Source organism: Triticum dicoccoides, chromosome 4A (genome assembly GCF_002162155.2).
Source record: "Triticum dicoccoides isolate Atlit2015 ecotype Zavitan chromosome 4A, WEW_v2.0, whole genome shotgun sequence".
NCBI lineage: Eukaryota > Viridiplantae > Streptophyta > Magnoliopsida > Poales > Poaceae > Triticum > Triticum dicoccoides.
This window is the reverse complement of record NC_041386.1, coordinates 699618350-699638337: the sequence shown is the minus strand read 5'-3', so window position 1 is coordinate 699638337 and position 19988 is coordinate 699618350. Positions and strand designations below refer to the sequence as shown.

The following is a 19988-nucleotide window of genomic DNA, read 5'->3' as shown; positions in this document are numbered from 1 at the left end:
CTTTCAAGGGTGGAATACCAAAGAAACTTGGAGATCCGGGTGTACCAACTATACCATGCTCCATTAAAAGAAATTATGTTAGACCTGCTTTATGTGATCTGGGAGCCGGTGTTAGTGTTATGCCTCTCTCTTTATATCGTAGACTTGAATTGAATAAGTTGACACCTACTGAAATATCTTTGCAAATGGCTGATAAATCAACTGCTATACCTATCGGTATTTGTGAGGATGTGCCTGTTGTGGTTGCAAATGTCACTATCTTAACGGACTTTGTTATTCTTGATATTCCCGAGGACGATAGTATGTCGATTATCCTTGGTAGACCTTTTTTGAACACTGCAGGGGCTGTTATTGATTGCAACAAAGGCAATGTCACTTTTCATGTTAATGGTAATGAGCATATGGTACACTTTCCGAGGAAACAATCTCAAGTTCATATCATCAATTCTATTGGAAAAGTTCCAACTATTATTATTGGAGGTTTTGAATTTCCTCTCCCTACTGTCAAGAAAAAGTATGATATTCTTATTGTTGGGCATTTTCATATCCCCGTTGAGGTAAATTAGTGTTATTCAAAATTTCTCTGGTTCCGTGTTATTCGGAATGAGTTTGTTAACAAGACTTGATCAACCTTGTTAGTGGATCATTTTGATGATCATGAGATGGATGAAACTAGAAGGCACAACCTTCTGTGCCCTCTTTTTACTTTCTGTTATTTAGAATAAATAAAGCAAAAATAGTATTATCAGTCTGTTTTCTGAATTATCCGTGCATTAAAAAATATCCCAAAAATAAAAGTGCTCCAAATGCCCTGCAAATTTAGTATGTTTTTTATGGAATATTTGATGGTTTTAGGCACTGAAAACACTGCAGGAGGGGCAAGCACCAGGCCACGAGAGTGGAGGGCGCCCCCCTATAGGGCGCGCCCCCCTGTATCGTGGGCCCCTGGTGGCCCCCCCACACTTATGCCAGCACCCGCACACTTTATCTTCTACCCAAAAAAATCCCCATCCAGCTCAAGCACGAGTTCTAGCTCGTTTTGCCGCGATTTTCTATCTCCTTGCTCAAAACTCCATTCACAAAACTACTTCGGGAGATTGTTGCTTGGTATGTGACTCCTCCATTGGTCCAATTAGTTTTTGTTCTAGTGTTTTATTCATTGCACATTTTTGCTGCATAGGTGACCATGTTCTTGAGCTTGCATGTTAAATTTATGAGGTCCCACGCAATTCTAATGCATGATATAGGCTCTAGGCACTTGTAGGAGTAGTTGCTACCAATCTTGTTTAGTTTTATTCACTTTTATTTTGAAGTTACTAAAATTTTAGAAATTTTCAGGAAATGTTAAGGAAATTTTTGAGGGGCTCTTCTAGCCAAGGCTCTCGGGAAAAACAAGCCAAAGAGAAGGAAAAAGACAAGTATAATCTTCCTCGCTTAGCGGAAGTGCCGTCGTGTGAATGGCCATGCAATGATTTCTTGAAAGAAGCCGGAATTCATGAAGATTTTTATTCTTTGATCGAGACTGCAGGCCTCACCGGTTTCATCAACGACCGGATCGATCAGTATCTCTTACTCACTAATACTTTCGTGCAAAACTTTTATTATTATCCTAAGAAGTCACCGCATGCAGTACCATTTCATTTATATGATGAATTCAGAGAAATGTTTTTACGTGATTTTTGCGCGGTGTGTAGGATACCTTATGAGGGAGAATTAGAGGAACCCCATCGTAAAGATGTGGATGTCTTTGTTAATAGTATCGCTGTAGAGGAGCCAAAGAAGGGTTCCGAGGCAAAAGTCTCTAGCATACACTTTCATGTTTTACGCTACATTGCCATATTTGCTAGTAGATGCTTGATTGGTCGTGGAAATAGTAGAAACTTAAGTGTTCCTGATATTATCATTCTTCAACATGCCTTGCTTGCAGACAATACTTTTAGTATGGGTGACGTCGTTGCTAAACGGCTAGCCTTGAATCGTACAAAATGCCTCATATTTGGAGGTATCTATGCTGCACGTCTTACTAGGCATTTTCAGATACCCATTAGGCATCTTGAGAAAGAGGAGACAACATTGCCTCCTCACATTTTAGATTACAAGAGCATGGTAGCACACAAGTTTATTGTTGACAATGAAGAGAGGATGCTCTTGTATAAACTTAGATTTAATAAGAAACACATTGAGATTATTATTTTGCCTGCGCCTCTGTTGTTTGATTTGCTTGCAGAATATTTTTTTGTCACACCGGAAGCAGTGAACAATCATCGAGCCCAAGCTTATACTCCAGAACCTGAACCTGAGACGGAACCTGAACTGGACCCTTATCGTGCATCATCTGTCCAGTGGAATACGGAGATGACCAGCCAGTGGTATCCTGATTACACCTCCCATTACACCGGGGAGAATAGCGGCGGTCCTTGGTACTAGACCAACTTAGGCCAAAAGCCTAAGCTTGGGGGAGTACGCATTTCTCACCGACTTTACATTCATGTTCACACACTAGTCGTCGATGCTCATACTCTTTCATTATATTATCCATGATAGTTTAAATTTCTTTTTCTAGTTTTCTTCTTGTGTGCCTGATAAACCTTAAGAAAAACCAAAAAAATTAGTTAGTTTAATTTCCATGTTTGTAGTAGAAATTAAAATGAAAACCCAAAAAGATTTCTAGCTCTTCTTCTTACTTGTTGGGAGCTTTCCCGTGTAAATAGTTTTATTTTATTTTCTTTACTTTGGGGGTCGAGAAGACCATATTGAAAATTTTTAGTGGCTCTCAGATGCATGATTGTTTATTTAACTTAGAGCCCATATTACTTGTCTTCTCTCTTGAGTTGAATGCTTGCAGATTCCAGCTTAGTCCAATGCACGTGCACTCTTATTATTATACACATCGTTCGGTCGTGCAAGTGAAAGGAAATAATGACGATATATGATGGACTTATTGAGATGAGAAAAGCTGGTATGAACTCGACCTCTCTTGTTTTTGTAAATATGATGAGTTCATCGTTTCAGAGTCAGCTATTATGAGGTAAACATATTTGCAATGACATTTAGAGATTATAGTTGCTTGTGCCATGCTTGATTAGCTATGAGTTATAATGGTTTACCTTGCGTGCCAACATGTTATTAGAATGATTATGATGTGGTATGATAGGATGGTATCCTCCTTTGAATGAATTGAGTGACTCGACTTGGCACATGTTCACGCATGTAGTTGAATCAAATCAACATAGCCTTCATGATATTTATGTTCATGGTGGATTATATCCTACTCATGCTTGTACTCGGTGTGAATTAATTTTAATGCATGTTTACGACTGTTGTCGCTCTCTCAGTTGGTCGCTTCCCAGTCTTTTGCTAGCCTTCACCTGTACTAAGCGGGAATACTACTTGTGCATCCAAACTCCTTAAACCCCAAAGTTGTTCCATATGAGTCCACTATACCTTCCTATATGCGGTATTTACCTGCCGTTCCAAGTAAATTTATATGTGTCAAACTCCAAACCTTCAAATGAAATTCCGTTTTGTATGCTCGAGCAGCTCATGTTACAACTAGGGATGCCTATATCTTCCATGCTAGGTGGGTTATTCTCAAGAGGAGTGGACTCCGCTCCTCATTCACGAGAAAGGGCCGGTAACCGGGATGCCCAGTCCCATGATCTAAAAAGATCAAAGCAAATCAAAATAATTAAACAAAACTCCCCCAAGGCTGTTGTTAGTTGGAGGCACTTGTTGTTTCGAGAAAGCCATGGATTGATGCTTGTTGGTGGTTGGGGGAGTATAAACCTTTATCATTCTGTTTGGGAACTTCCTATAATGCATGTAGTATGGAAGATACAGCCATCTCATAGTTGTTGTGTTGACAGCGAAAGTATGTCGCTCAAAATGTTATTCAATCTCTATTTTATAATTGAGCTCTGGCACCTCTACAAATCCCTGCTTCCCTCTACGAAGGGCCTATCTATCTACTTTCATGTTGAGTCATCACCCTTCTCATTAAAAGCACTCGCTGGAGAGCACACTGTCATTTGCGTTCACTACTATTGGTTTATATTGGGTATGACTTGACTGAATCTCTTTTACCATGAATTACAATGTTTAGTCAGTCCTTGATCTTTAAAGGTGTTCTGCATTTATGTTCTGCGATCTCAGAAAGGGCTAGCGAGATACCATTTTGTTATATCATGTTATGATTGTTTTGAGAAAGAGTTGTCATCCGAGTTTTATTATTATGGCTCGCTAGCTGATTATGCTATTGATATGAGTAATTGTGAGACCTAAGTGTTATTGTGAGTATGGTTAGTTCATAATATTTGCTGAAACTTGAATGCTGGCTTTTCATGTTTACAACAACAAGAGCAAACAGAGTTTGTAAAAGTTTTTCTTTATCACCTTCAGTTTATCAACTGAATTGCTTGAGGACAAGCAAAGGTTTAAGCTTGGGGGAGTTGATACGTCTCCAACGTATCTACTTTTCCAAACACTTTTGCCCTTGTTTTGAACTCTAACTTGCATGATTTGAATGAAACTAACCCGGACTAACGCTGTTTTCAGCAGAACTGCCATTATGTTGTTTTATGTGTAGAAAAGAAAAGTTCTCGGAATGTCCTGAAAATCCATGGAGGCACTTTTTGGAATTAATAAGAATTTCTGGGCGAAAGGAATACACAAGGGGACCACACCCTGTCCACGAGACAGGGGGCGCCCCCCTATAGGGCGCGCCCCCTATCTCATGGGCCCCCTGGACCTCCACCGACCTCAAATCCAACTCCATATATTCACGTTCGGGGATAAAAAATCAGAGAGAAAGTTTCATTGCATTTTACGACACGGAGCCGCCGCCAAGCCCTAATCTCTCTCGGGAGGGCTGATCTGCAGTCCGTTCGGGGCTTCGGAGAGGGGGATTCGTCGCCGTCGTCATCATCAACCATCCTCCACCAATTTCATGATGCTCACCGCCGTGCGTGAGTAATTCCATCGTAGGTTTGCTAGATGGTGATGGGTTGGATGAGATTTACCATGTAATCAAGTCAGTTTTGTTAGGGTTTGATCCCTAGTATCCACTATGTTCTGAGATTGATGTTATTATGACTTTGCTATGCTTAATGCTTGTCACTTGGGCCCGAGTGCCATGATTTCAGATCTGAACCTATTATGTTTTCATGAATATATGTGTGTTCTTGATCCTATCTTGCAAGTCTATAGTCACCTATTATGTGTTATGATCCGACAACCCCGAAGTGACAATAATCGGGATACTTCTCGGTGATGACCGTAGTTTGAGGAGTTCATGTATTCACTATGTGCTAATGCTTTGTTCCGGTTCTCTATTAAAAGGAGATCTTAATATCCCTTAGTTTCCGCTAGAACCCCGCTGCCACGGGAGGGTAGGACAAAAGATGTCATGCAAGTTCTTTTCCATAAGCATGTATGACTATTTACATAATACATGCCTACATTACATTGATGAACTGGAGCTAGTTCTGTGTCACCCTATGTTATAGCTATTACATGAGGAATCACATCCGGCATAATTATCCTTCACTGATCCATTGCCTACGAGCTTTTCATATATTGTTCTTCGCTTATTTACTTTTCTGTTGCTACTGTTACAACTACTACAAAAACCCCAAAACTATTATCTTTACTTTTGCCACCGTTACCTTTATTATCATACTACTTTGCTACTAAATAATTTGCTGCAGATACTAAGTTATCCAGGTGTGGTTGAATTAACAACTCAACTGCTAATACTCAAGAATATTTTTTGGCTCCCCTTGTGTCGAATCAATAAATTTGGGTTGAATACTTTACCCTCGAAAGCTGTTGCGATCCCCTACACTTGTGGGTTATCAGCCATCTGCATTGTTGTGAGACCTCCGGACTAGCCGGAGCTGGAGGAGGAGGAGGAGGAGCAGGCGGAGGAGGAGGAGGGAGAGGAGCAGCATTCGGCTTCGATGAAGGTGGAGGAAGAGGAGGAGGTAGACGAGGCGGGGCAGACATAGCAGGAGCTGGCGACGACTTTGGCTTCAACATGGAGGACGCGGAGGCGGAGTTCGTCGTCGCCCGAGCGGACGAGATGGCGGAGCAGTAGGCCATCCTGGAGTCCATCCAGGATGAGGCCTATGTGGAGGCCAACCAGTAGTTCATCCGACAGGAATGGGCAGCGACCGACGCACTCTTTGATAAGGCCGGAGCGAAGATTGATGTGGAGGCCGACACGGAGGAGCCGGAGCTGCGGCTGCGCCCATATACCTAGAGCCGGGCACAAAGATAGTGGACATCTCCAAAGAGGATTAGGGTAGTTGATTTACGTAGTCTGTAAAATTTATCTTGCATTCTTTTATATGGATTTAAGATTTCTCGTATGAGGTATCCGGATGTAGATGAGCAAATTTGATGACTGGCCGTCACTGCCAGATTTTTTGCCTAGTCCGGCTGTAGATGCTCTTACTCTCACCGTAAAAAAATAAGTTAAAATATAGGCTAGAAAATCTCACGTTAATAAACACCCAGCCTTTCATTCAACCAACACAAGCATACCGTATTTCAGCTTCCACAAAAAGAATAAGAAAAAGTAAACAACAAATAATCATCCTCTGTTTTAAAATGTTTTTCCAGTACAACACTCAACACGTTATTTTGCTTAATGACCCAAATCCTTTTTTGGTTATCATAATTGATATTTCTTGGTTGTCTTCAAACTGCTAGCAGTTCATTGTCAAAACCGGTAAAGTTTTTCTAAAATTGACCAACTTTTTCAAATTTTGGACTTTTTTCCCAAAATCGACAAACCTTTCAAATTCATGAACTTTTCTAAATCATGAATTTTGTAAATTTGCAAACCTTTTTTCTAATTCTTGAGTTTTTTGAAACCCACGTACATTTTTTTTGTTTCACAAATTTTTAAATACTTCCCTAGACCAGATTTCTGTTAAATACTAGAAAAACCAGTCATGTTTTTTCTCCCTAGACCAATAGATTTCTACAGAACGAGTGAAAAAAGACAAGTTATGCCCCTGTGCCGCTGTGCGAACGAACAAACGATAGATGCGACGCATGCGAGCGAGGAACTGGCTTGGCGATTCATTGGCCGGCTCATGCCGTCGCGCCCCTATGCGCCGTAATGCTTAGCAGGTGCTAAAGGCGCCGATTAGGAGCTCTCATGTTTGCAGTCCAACTGTCAATGGAAGAGTGTGCTCTTTGGGTGTGGCAACATGATCGCCATTGGGTGTGGAAGGATCCATTCACGTATTTGTTTCTTTCCTGATGCCTCCCAGCCATACGTGTTTGCTAACATCATTATGATCATGTGTCCACCATCATGTTCTATGTTTATGTGTATTGAAATCTACTTATTGTACGAAAATGGTGAAGAGAGAGTTATGTGCAAATGTGAAATGCATGGATGAATGAATGCGAGACGATGGGCTTTCCTACGCGTTCATGCGAACATGGTGTAAAATATATAGGAGTGGGTAAGTGTAGTTTAGGCATGTCACATGAAGAGGTAGGTGGCGAAATTAATAAAATGCACAGGGTAGAGATGACAGCCCGGCTTCTATATAAACACATGCCATATTCCGCCATTCTGTTTCACTTATCATGAAGTCGGGCTTTGTGATCCAGAAAACTAACTCGACAAATTAGTTTCAGCAAGACATCCGATAAAATTGGAACGGTACAAAGAAGATTAGCATGGCCATAAAATTGGAACGGTACAGAGAAGATTAGCATGGCCCCTGCGCAAGGATGACACACAAAAAAAAACAATATTTACATTTTCTTAAGAAAGGGCAACCCCAGTTCCACTAACATAATAAACAGTGTTCAGCAGTTCATGTACCCAAAAACAAAAATAAATAATAAAAACAAATTAAAAACAACGAATAACCTCCTCTGTTTTGCCGTGTTTTACCCGGTACAACATTCAACACGTGATTTGGCTTGGTGGCACAAATCCTCTGACAGAGACATCCCCAATCACATCCGAGTATAAAAATGGAAGCACGCTCATCACCTTCTCCACCAAACCAACCCAATCACCATCGCCATCGCGGTTCGCGGACCACAGACCAGCGCAGCTAATTAAACTGCCCCATCTTCTAAGTTTGCTCCTTGCTAGCTTGCTTGCTCCCTGTCCACGCCAGCCATGGCCATGGAGCTCTCCAGCCTGCCGCTAGTCCTGCTGCTCTGCTTGCTGGCCGGCTCGTCGACGACGGCCCTACCGGCGCTGCCCGGGATGGACAGGGTGAGGCAGCAAGTCGACAGGGCGAACCGGCGTGGCCCGTCCATTGGACTCGTCATGTCGTACGTCGCCGAGGACAACGCGCTCCAGGCCTCCGGCTACTTCCGGCCCTGGCGTGTCCAGCCCTTCGTTGACCTCTACGGTGAGTCTCCGCCTCCCGTTTCTGATCCGAATCGCTTTCGGCTTTCCTGTAGATTGAGCAAAGCAGTGGGTGAGTTTTGGCATTCCTAGTTGACTTTTTGGTTGTTACCAGACAGCTAGCAGTGAGTGCTGAACTGCTGCTAACTGAACCAGACACCAACACACAACACAGAACAGAGTGGGGCAACAGGTAGAAATGATAGTGTGGTGTTTATCGACTTGAAATTTAGAGATGCCTGAAGCTGTGCGCACACGACGAACCTTACTGGCTCTGCAAATTTGCATGATCTGCGCTCACAAAGACCTGGACTCCCTTCCAAGACCAGAATGCAGATTGGCCCATTCACTCGTTTTGGATAACAGCTATGGAAAGGGGGTCCAGAAAGCGACTAGAAGGAAAACATGACACACAAGAAGATAACATACTCCATTAGAAAGAGAAAATGGAAAAGGAAGATACAATCATAACAAGTTCGCTGCTGTACCATAATCTTTTTTACATGTTCACTGATTTTGCTATTCTCCTGATAGGACTGACCTCTCATTCGAGCTCCATGACTAAGTATTTCAGTCTTTAATGCATATGTGTATTTATCTTCCAATTGCCTCAAGAATAGTCTCGCCTCATATTATTTCAGGACGGAGGTTTCACATCGGGAGTATTCGAGGTGCGAATGTTATATACGCATTGACAGGACAACGCAGGGTACTAAAACCTGAACTTCTGCATGTACACTCCTGCTGTTATATGGAGGAGCTCCTTTTGATTTATAAAAAAAAATCAAGAAAAATTACTTGTAGGCAATAAAGCAACAACATATGAATTCAAATATGAATTGTACTATGCTTACCCGTTACCACTATTTCTTTGTTCTTCCAGTTGAATGCAGCTGTAACTGTACAAACTCTCCTCGATGTCTTTACTGTGTCTGGTATTGTCCATTATGGCACAGCAGGAAGCTCTAATGATTCAATGTCATTTGGCGATGTCAGTGTCCCAAAGTTAGTTGCTTATACAGGTGCTTGGACATGGAAGGTACTCTCCTGTAATTAGCTTTTATTCCCCATTTCTTGTGCACTTTAAACTGTATGGTACACTAAAACAAGGGAATCACATTAGTAGAATGTAACACATCTGGAGTCGAAAGAGGAGATAATTTAAGAACAACTTGCCATTAAAATTTAGAAGATAATCTACCATCAACCATCTCACATGTTGAGCTCACTACTTAACAAGGCCTCTGCTATTCTGATTTTGATTTTTCCAGAAGTTCAAGTCATTAAAAGAATCATCAACAGAACTAAACTTTGGACAATTTAACATCCCGGATGGAGGAGAGAACCTGCTAGGGTCTCTGAAATACAGAAATGAGGAGCTATATTCAGTTGGTAAGCCTATGGAAGAAGTCTTTTGGTTACCTGTCGACTCAGCATGGTTCAACATAGCAGAAGGACTTAAGGTGAAAAATACACTATATTTCAGCAGTATAGCAAGGACAGGATTATTCGTAGTGACCACAGCCTAATACTTGTAATGTGGAATTTTTGTAGGTCAACCTTGAAAGATGTAATGACACTTTTTGCTTACCAAAAACGCCACAAGTGGTTCATGGGCTAAAAGGAGCATCAGCCGACATGTTTCTAGACAATGCAGAATACCGGAAGTTCCTTTTCAGAGAATTTGCGGTGTCAACAATAGATGAAGAAAGCGCAGCAGTGGTGATGGTGGGTTCCATATCTTATCTCTCATAGTCTTTACTTAAATATGTGGCAACATTTGCGCTGCATCATATCGGCTCAATCATAAAATTTAAGATATCACTAATTAAGAGCACTTAATGTTTCAACAGACAACAACATCTCCTGGCGTACCTGTGATTGTGTTCCGGGGAGTATCTGATCTGGCTGGAGGGGAACCAACATGGTCATCAACAAGCCTGATGAACCTGGCATCTATTAATGCACTCAAAGTGGCAGTGGAGTTCATCGCTACAATTGGCAGGCAGATGTCAACACCATCAGCACAAAGTTCAAAAAACTGAGACAAAAGAGAGCTGCCATGTCCATGGAGCAGAACTGTAGAATAGTTTTAAACAGCAATTGGAAACTAAATTCAGAGTGAGAAGTGATCCTTAGCTTCGAAGTACGCAAAACTTACAACAGAAGAATTAAGTATTCAATGTATACTCAATTGTAAACATGCATATGTCAATCCATTTTTAATGGGATTTTGGGATAATGTGGGAACAAAATGGTGAATAAAGGACAGAATGTTGTTACAGTCCTTGATATTCATTACAGAATACAAGATGTTGTTACATACTCATCTCACAGTCTCAAGTATGCAAAATGGTAAGACTTAAGTGTTAATTAGTTATCAACAGTTTGCACTCATCATGTACATCATCTAATTCCAGACGAGAATAAAATAGCAGTGTTTTCTGTGGTTAACAACTTCCATGTGCACTATTTCACATGAAGGTAGAAACATCATAATTGTTAAATGTGTTACAATACCAATGTAAATGGACTGGGATCTACAGAATGTTCCCTGAGAAGGTTAGATGATCATAAGAGGCAAAGAGCTGCCTGGTGCTTCAGAATTTGAGCCCTGATGCAAATACAAAAGGCACCTGCTAGACCTGTCAAAAAGTGTGGCAAGGTAATTCTGATCATCAATAACGAAAAATCATTTCTAGAGAGTGATGTGGTCACACAAAGTGTGCCACAAATAAAACTTAGTGAGTGCCTTAATATATGTTCCAATTAGTATAGTCCACATTATAGTCCAAATTCATAGGCTTACTTGTATAGTAGCTGGGCAAAGTTTTATCATCTCAAAATCCATATTCAGACTGCCTTCAACACTTCACTACCAGTAGTCTCCACATGAACATTTACCATCCTTAAAATGGTGAAATCGTTGAATATCTCTCATGATTATTTCCCGTCCTGTCACCAGAGATATTAACTTGGTTGCATTGTGACAGTCGTTACAGACGCGGAGGTTCTTCTTTATCTGAATTGTTGTACCAGGGGTTGTGCGAATGAGCCCATATGCAATCGCAAGTTTCTCACTGTGCGTGTTGAGTAACTGTGCCTTGACATCATCTTCTACATCATGTATCGAATCAGTGTCCGGCACATACCCCACAGCTTTGATCTCTTCTATTAGCTTAGCCAACCTTGCATAAATGTCCTTTGCCTGCTGGTGATTTGTGCTTCCAGAATAGAAGGTATGAATCTCATTCTTGAGCTGCACAATACTCCATCCAGGAGTCTTTTGGAGGCCTTTCTTCTCCATAGCAGTTCTAACCCTTGCAACATCCTTCCACATTGAGGCATTTGCATAAATGTTAGCTAGGAGGACATGATACACACCTTCATCTGGCCCTAGCTCAAAGATCCTCTGCGCTGATTCTTCTGCCAATTCCACATTCTTGTGCAACTTGCAAGCGCCTAACAATGCACCATAAACACTAATGCCAGGGTCCATAGGCATCTTTTGGATAAAAGACCATGCTTCATCTAGCTTCCCAGCTCGGCCAAGAAGATCCACCATGGTACCATAGTGCTCCATCCCAGGTTCAAGCCCATAGCCGTCCTTCATGCTTGAAAAATATTTCCGCCCTTCATCAACCAAACCAGCATGACTGCATGCCGAGAGGACCGAAAGGAATGTTGTCTCGTTGGGCACTCTGCCAGAACTTTTCATCTCTTCAAACAGGTCAACTGCAACCTTGCCAAAACCATGTGAGCCGTACCCATGGATCATCGCATTCCATGTGATAACATGCTTCTCCCTTGCTGAGTTGAAGAGACTTCTAGCTATACTGACACGGCCGCATTTTGCATACATGTCAATAAGGGCTGTCAGAACATACACATCCTGATCTAGGTGCATCCTGATAGAGTATCCATGGATCCATCTTGCCTGCAGTGGATCTGAGATGTCTGCAAGTGCAGGAATGACACTGACGAGAGTGAACGAATCAGGCTTCACATTTTTCAGCTGCATCCTAGAGAAGAGCCTCACTGCATCTTCTGACCTTCCATTCTGTGTGCACCCGAGGATCATGGCGTTCCAGGAGATCCGTGTCTTGTAGCGCACCTCATCGAAAACCTGGCCAGCGAGGTCGGTCCTCTTGCACTTGGAGTACATGGTGATCAGCGCATTCATCACCGACACATTTGACTCCAGCCCAATTCTCATGAGTAGCTCATGGACACGTCTCCCCTCATCAAGATACCCAAGCTCACCGCAGGCGTGCAATGCTGCCAGCACAGATACGTCCGTCACATCAACACCCTCCCCCACCATCCTCTTGAACAGCATGAGAGCCTCAGTGGCATCCCCATTCTCAGCATACCCCTTGATCATGGCATTCCAAGAAACAGAGTTCTTGTCCGGCATCCGATCGAAGACAGACCTGGCAACCTCAACCGCCCAGCACTTGCAGTACACATCAAGGATCGCAGTGGAGACATTGACGAGCTCGTCGAAGCTAGCACGGACCGCAAACCCGTGCACCTCACGGCAGGCCCCGAGCGCCTGGGCGTCGGCGCAAGCGGGCAGCACAGACACCAGCGTGACGGAGTCGGGCTGCTCCCCGTCCTCCTCCTGCATCCGGACGAACATCTCCATGGCGTCCCCGGCGAGCCCGTTCCGCGCGTACCCGGCCACGAGCGCGTTCCAGGCGACGCGGTCGCGCACGGGCATACGGTCGAACACCCTGCGCGCGTCGCCCGGCCGGCGGCACTTGGCGTACATGTTGGCCAGCGCCGTGGCGGCGAGGGACTCCGCGGAGAGCCCCCGCGCGGCGAGCTGCGCGTGGACGGCGCGGCCGGTCGCGAGGTCGGCGCGCGCCGCGCAGAGCTTGAGGAGGGAGGTGAAGGTGCGGAGGACGGGGCTGGCGGACGCGGAGGAGGACATGGCGGCGAAGGCTGCGAGCGCGCCCGGCAGGTCGGAGCGCGCGGCCGCTGACCTTAGGCGCGCGTGGTGGTCGGCGGCGGCATGCCCGCCGGCGGGAGGAGTCGGCGACGAGGCCGAGCACAGCATGTCCTCTTGTATTTGTTTTTTTCTCAGAGTTATCCCGTCACAACCTCAGTCACAGGGCAGCTAAGCATCCGCACGAATCTCAATCCCTTTTTTTTTTCTTCTACTACTATTTCTTCTTTCTTCAATTGCATTGTTGTTGTTGTTTTTGCGGCAGTGTAGGAGAAATTTTCGTGTAGTATATAAATTGCGGTGGTGAAACTAAATGACTCGCGGAACAATTAGAGAACCCCTTTGACCGATGTTCATACAACACGTTGGTGAGAATATTCATCTCGTGTTGATTTTATGAAATGTTTTCTCACCATCCAATGCAATCAAGAGCAAGAGGGCACCTTTTATTTTAAGATTGGTCCGAACTTACGCTTGTCATTTCAGATTTGAGAGCCATAATCACCTAATTCTTTTCTTGGTTAGTGTATTTTGATGATCTTGTCCAGTGCAAGAGCCCATCCTACTACCTGGGTGTGGGTGACATGTCCTATGGGCAGAGCTTGAGGCCTCCTTTGGTTCATAGGATAGAAATGTTGTAGGAATAGGAAAATCATAGGAAGTGAGATGACATGCATCTCAATTCCTATAGAGAAAGAGATGTCATTTGATGCATAGGATAGGAAATTTTTCCATTGAGTCTTAGCTAATGTTTTTTTTCCTCCAAAATGTGAAGGATTGAGTCCTATCATATATAGGAATAGGAATCCATTCCTACAAACCAAAAGGTCTCAAAGGAAATTTTCCTATGCAAATCCTATCCTATAGAAATCCTATGACATTCCTACAAACCAAAGAAGGCCTGAGTAGGGAGGTGAAGGTGCGAAGAAAGGTCGGAGGATGTGGCCGCAATCCTCGGGAACGCGAGGGGCTGGATGGCAACATGCCTGGTGGCAGGAGGAACAACAATGGGGCTAAGCAAATCATCCCACCCGCGCTCATGTTTTCTGTCTGCAAGCACGCATATTCACATTCTAAAACATTTTTTATGATAGGTTATCCACGTATGTTTTCTCATGTGTATGTGTGTCTATATAGACAACAATGCATGACCTCAATGTCTCAAGACAAACCTAAAAGTCAGCTCAGAGTTCGGTCTGAGGAGAAAATTGCAATAATAAGTAAATGTGCGAATGGTCCATGCTACACGTCATGGATTCATTGTACATCTTTTCGCCATAGAGATGTCATTGCTTCCGAGTGCCTAACTTGACAAGGTTATGGTAACTCGGGAGAGTAGAAAATGATGTCACGCCTGAGCAATACATGTTGGGGTACCGACTTTTATTATTTGTTACTAATTTTTTGATGAATATTTCACTAAGGGGAACATAGAGTCAGAGTAAATAAAATTGCTAATTACGATTAGAAAAAATAGAATAAATATCAAGCGTTATAGTATAATTTTGAATACTACAAAAAAGTAAGACAACATCATTGATGCACTCAAAGTGTTCCCTTCCTATTGCCTCCTATTCTCAAGCTACCTATTCTCTCTTCTTTATTTCTTTTCTTCTTCCTTGCATCGTTTTCTGCTAATGAATGGTGTAGGGGAGAGAGAGAGAGTCAGTTAAGGCGGTGAAACTCAACGAAGCGAGGAGTGTGGAGAACACACAATCGATAGATGTGTGTGTATGTGCGCGCGCGTAAAGGGTTCATTATCTAGAGATGTTCTTTCAAGGAATGTCTTTATCAACAGTTTCCGTATCAAAGCTACTCTAAGCACTATGTACACTTATCCTACGAGCTAAGTAGGCATACCCTCACGCCCGTCCCCCGTGCCGCTCCCGCGAGCGGCCCGGGCGGAACCCAAGATCGCTGCCGCCGCTCCCCTTTATCGCCTTCCTTCTCCCTCGCCGCCGCCAGGGGATGCCGCCGGGCAAAGCCCGCGCGTGTGTCGGCGGCGGCGGGGCTCCCTCCCCCATCGCGAGGCTCCTGGGCGGCGTGGGACGGCCGGCCCTCGCGGCGGCGCTCGTCTCGGTGGCAGGTCGGGCCACCGGCGGATCTAGGCGGGACTCCCCTGCTTGGTGGTGGCGGCGTGGTCTGCGCGGGGCTCGAGCACGCGGGCTCCTCCTCATCCCGATCTGATGGCGCCGGCGCTCGGGCGTGCGGCGGGGTCCGCGAGCGTGGTCGGCGCGCGTCTTCCTCCCCGATCTGATGGCTCCACGGTGGCGCCAGTGCTCGGGCGGTTGGCTTCGGCAAGCGGTGGCAGGCGCTGGGCTCTTGGCGGCGCTCCGGCGTGTGCAGGTGGCGGCGGTCCCTGTGCGCTGTCGGCGGCTCCGCCTCCCGGACGGCGCGGGGGTGGCGGTGGCCCGGCGTGGCCGGCGATCTGGATGCGGTGGTGCCGGCAGCTCGCTGATATGCCGGTACTCCAGGGTCTGCCTGGTGGTGCTGGTGGTGAGGGCGGCCCGGGCACGAGAGTTGGATCCCTTCGAACTGATCTGGGTGAAAACTTGCCTTCAGCTCCTGCTAAGGCCGGAGGTGGCGGCGCTATCTGCGTCGTTCCCTTCTTGAAGGCATCGCCATGGAGAAGTTCAAGGCCACTCTCTGCTACCTCCGGGGGAAACCCCAGATCGGATGATCGGATGACGACGGCGCTCTGGTGTCGTTCCTCCCTTGGGGGCGTCATTCTTGGAGGTACACACGTGATCGAGGGACCAAAGGACGGATTCTTTGGTGGAGCGGTGCTTCATCCTACACATTGATGGCGACGGACCTTGACGGCGTGGCGCAGTGCAGTTTCGGGGTTCGCTGTGGGAGGATGGACTCGCCAGGAGGACGACGTTGTCGGGCGTCGTGGTGGCGTCGATGGCAGAGAGAGCTGGCACACGGTACATGCAACAGTACAGCTCTAAAGATGGTTTGGTGGCAGGTGGCTGCGGCGACCTCATACCCGGCAGGCGTCCTGGTTGAGGAGTGCGCCGGACTGGTAGGTGCCCCATACCCGGCAGGCGTCCTGGTTGGGACCTCAGGTTTCAGATGTTTAGGTTTGGCTGCGAAGTCTGTTTGGTATTAGGCCCAGACTATCTGCGCCCCTTCATCGATTGGATAGGTGTAGCGACAATTGTTGCTTAGACGGTGGCTTTAGTCTTGCTGTTGTATGGGTTTGTACGGTTTTGTGAAAATAATTAATAAAGCTGTTGTATGCATCGCCCAGATGCAGAGGCCGGGGGTCACCCTCCTTTTCTAAAAAAATGGAGCCAACTCATAAATGGAGTTGCTTTAGACACCATCATCAGGGGCCCTAGACACAAAAATGCCCAAAGGATTGAAAATAGATATATTAGAAGCACTTGCAAAAGGTGGTAGCCTAGCTAGAACGTTTGGTTCAAAAATGATAGCCTACTATGAACATTTTATCAAACTGGGATTGACGAAGCAACGATCAATATTTTTGTGGAACACAATCGAAGAAGAGCAAACAAAAGATCATACTAGCATAGAAGGGGTGTCTCTCAAAGACCAAAAACTGACATACTCCTCAAAGCAACATCGGAGGAGACAAATCCCTCACTTTGCATGAATAATCCTAAAAAGGCAAATACAAACTACCCAAAGGCTATTCTACCCTATTGCATTAGATTGTTTCCCTTTTTCTCCTATGCTTCTATGTGTTCACAGAGCCTTTTCTTGAGTAATCAATGCGCGCGCGCGTGGGGGGTGTGGGTGTTCCCCACCTGAATATATTTATCAAAGCGTAATGCAACCATAGCTGATTACAGGTGTAACAGAATTACATAGGCATACAAGCACGTGGGGAGAGGAAAGAACGCCACGAGAAAGTGTGTTCCTTGTCAATAGTCTTACATGGTCTATGAGACCATAAATCCAAATCAGAGACCATAAGTCTGAGAGTATTTCCCGAGTGATTGTTCACGGAGCGAAATGCTTGGGCATTCCGGATATCCCAGATCTTCCAAAGAAGAAGCAGCAGGATGAAGTGACATAGTGTATCAGATCATAAGCACAAAGCGTGGGCACAATGATAACAACATTGACAACATACATCCAGTAGATGCCTCGCGATGCTTGAATAAAGGAAAAGGCACCGCGAGCCCTATTGTGGACTAAAGGCATGGAATAATGTCGCTACTCTTTGAAGTGAAATATTCAAGGAAAACAACAAAGCCAGTGTTTATAGAAAAGGCCTTAAAAATAAAACATTAGATTCGAGGTCAATAGAATATAATTATATTTGATATATGAAATTAGCAATGGGCAATACAATTTTAGAAGAAAATTCAAACCAAATTATAGATCCAAAAAATTGTTATTAGGTATAACAATTTTAATATAAGAAATATTTGGTCTCCACATAGAGTCCATAAATAGCTAAAGTTTGCTTGGTAATCTTAATTAACATAGACATGTTTCGTTATACAATAATAAACGGCATGAGTAAAATATAGATGAGTGGAAGCACTCATGAATTGTGGTCGGTGATGGAGTACATCATATACGTGCATATATAAAGGTCACATTCATCAGAACAACGAAAATGTTCTTTGTTTCCAAGAGAGTGTTCCTGATGAAGAAAGTAACATGGTTTGTGGTGACAATCACAAAGTGTAGAAGTAAAATTTCATATGTAATATCTCCATTTAGATGCTCAATTAAATAATAAAAAACAACATGTGCAAGACCGGGAACAGACAATGTATGACCGAACTGATGAATAGAGAATCATTTAGCAATTTCAATGAGAAAATACATTACATTAGTTTCGTATACCATACCATTGAACGTTATTTTTTTCTTGAACCATAGAGCATATTACAGTAGAATGAGTGTTGTGAAAGCATTTGGATGCATGCCACTTCATTACCCAATAGTGTGAGATTAGTTCCACATACTGATGAGGAGATGAATGAAGAAAAAGGACGCAATGTTTATGTGTGAGGCATCAACATTTAAATTTAAAAGAATGTTGGTAATCGAGTGTTCCTTTGCTTGCCAGGAGATAATCAAGCGTTCCTCACATTGGCTTCTAATATATGAATGGAATACTACATGATAAAGTGAAGTACTAATATTTAAGTTAAGATAAAAATCAAGTGTGACATGATCGTTACGTGTAAAGTCTAGCCACGGAAATGCGCAGGTCACCCCGCTAGTTACATAGAACATACTAGCTGCTAATTATGCTAATTATGCACACTACTAACACATTTAGCCATTGTATCTAGCCAGTAGACCACGGTCTGACACCCGAGCAACAAACTGTAGGACCCAACACGCCAGCATCATCCTACTTCCCGATGTCTCCTAATCTTGAAGTTAGTTCTTCTTTGTATGTGTGCTAGCATTATAATTTAACTCTTGCTAGCTAGCCAGTAGAACTCACTTTCCGTTTCTTGCTAGTTTGGGTAGTTGTGAAGCTGGACTCAGCGTAAAATACGAAAAGAAAAAAAAACTTATTTGGACACAGTCACACAGGTAGTGAAGCGGGTAGTACTACCTCTTATATATATGCAGGTGTAGCTAGTTCATAACTTCATACTTCTAAACTATCAATATATATGGTACTAAAGATGGGCTATATATGGTTGTTGGAAACCCTTACCTCAAATCCAATCTTGGTAGCTAGGATCATTACTATAGCATAAAGAACACAGTAGGATCATCAAAGATGGTTATATCAAAACCCGTCTCAAACATATTGTAGATGGTTTATTTTTCATTTGTTTGCATAACTTACACAATCGGTTGTTAACAAACCCCGTTCTAGACATTGGACTCAAAGTAGCAATAGTTATGCACTCAGTTCATAAACAGAGTCGCCCACAGTAAACTAGATATAGCATGCGATTCTATTCAGGAGCCGTTTGGCGTTCTCTCCAAGGTGTTCTCGGCAAAAGCTTTAGAAACACAAACAACATGGCAAGTACAATTTGCCAACAGTAGCCAAATAAGTAAACAACTTATATTATCAGTCATCAGCTGCATCTTGTTTCCTTTCTCCTTCCCTCTAATGACTTGGAGTTCCTTTTCCCAGCCACGAGCACACAAAGAGTTTAGCAGGAGACATGTATTGTAGGCTGAACAATGAGTGTGCATCATCTAGAGTAAGCGGCACACTACTAAACAATAATTATGCTTCTCTGTTCTCTCTTATCTCGAGGAGAAAAAAGAGGAGTGAAGTGTAATTTTTCCTATATGAGTCTAATATACTGTCTAAAAATGTATTTGAATGGCCCGACTAATTACTATGATCAAGGAAGATGAGACTTTAGAGAAACAATGTGATATATCCTGCACTGATAAAGGTTATATATAAGGTAAACCACCGTTCGTCATAAATGAGAAGCTATCTCAAAACCAATCAACAATATATAATAAGGTAAACCAATTGCTTAAGGTTGGACGACCTACAGGGACCCACTAGTGTGGGGACGAGGGGGCACACGGTGAACAACCAATGAGGGTATGGGTGCATTGTTTTTTACCATGTTTATTAATCGTCAATCGCCTAAAAATTAAACCGATGGTCACAGCGTTGCTGCCGGAGGGAAGACCGAGGGTTGACAGGTGCATGTGCGGGATAGTCGCCGG

At 43.8% G+C, this 19988-nt stretch overlaps 2 protein-coding genes, 1 long non-coding RNA gene and 1 other non-coding gene across 6 annotated transcripts; 2 read left to right on the top strand and 2 right to left on the bottom strand.

Annotated features, from left to right (window-relative positions):
- The first annotated feature begins 7682 nt into the window (after window positions 1-7682).
- LOC119290197 lies at window positions 7683-7788 on the top strand. The gene has a single exon (XR_005141799.1). It is a non-coding gene; the product is annotated as a U6 spliceosomal RNA (small nuclear RNA).
- Window positions 7789-8046: 258 nt separating this feature from the next.
- On the top strand, window positions 8047-10674 carry LOC119288008 (bark storage protein A-like). Its single transcript, XM_037567628.1, has 6 exons — window positions 8047-8390; window positions 9028-9095; window positions 9270-9425; window positions 9658-9849; window positions 9941-10114; window positions 10240-10674. The coding sequence occupies exons 1-6, from the start codon at window positions 8153-8155 to the stop codon at window positions 10429-10431; spliced, it is 1020 nt and encodes a 339-aa protein (XP_037423525.1). The 5' UTR covers window positions 8047-8152; the 3' UTR covers window positions 10432-10674.
- Window positions 8296-10395, bottom strand: LOC119288009. Of its 3 annotated transcripts, XR_005141067.1 has the most exons (6): window positions 10262-10376; window positions 9978-10171; window positions 9241-9486; window positions 8875-9149; window positions 8651-8778; window positions 8296-8436 (listed from the first exon to the last, which is right to left on the bottom strand). It is a non-coding gene; the product is annotated as an uncharacterized LOC119288009 (long non-coding RNA). The 3 variants fall into 3 exon arrangements; XR_005141066.1 differs by lacking the exon at window positions 9978-10171 and having other exon boundaries at window positions 10262-10395; XR_005141068.1 differs by lacking the exon at window positions 9978-10171 and having other exon boundaries at window positions 8875-9113; window positions 10262-10395.
- A 56-nt stretch (window positions 10675-10730) lies between the features above and the next one.
- Window positions 10731-13448, bottom strand: LOC119288007 (pentatricopeptide repeat-containing protein At1g11290, chloroplastic-like). Its single transcript, XM_037567627.1, has 2 exons — window positions 11196-13448; window positions 10731-11031 (listed from the first exon to the last, which is right to left on the bottom strand). The coding sequence occupies exon 1, from the start codon at window positions 13446-13448 to the stop codon at window positions 11262-11264; it is 2187 nt and encodes a 728-aa protein (XP_037423524.1). The 3' UTR covers window positions 10731-11031; window positions 11196-11261.
- Between the last annotated feature and the right edge of the window lie 6540 nt (window positions 13449-19988).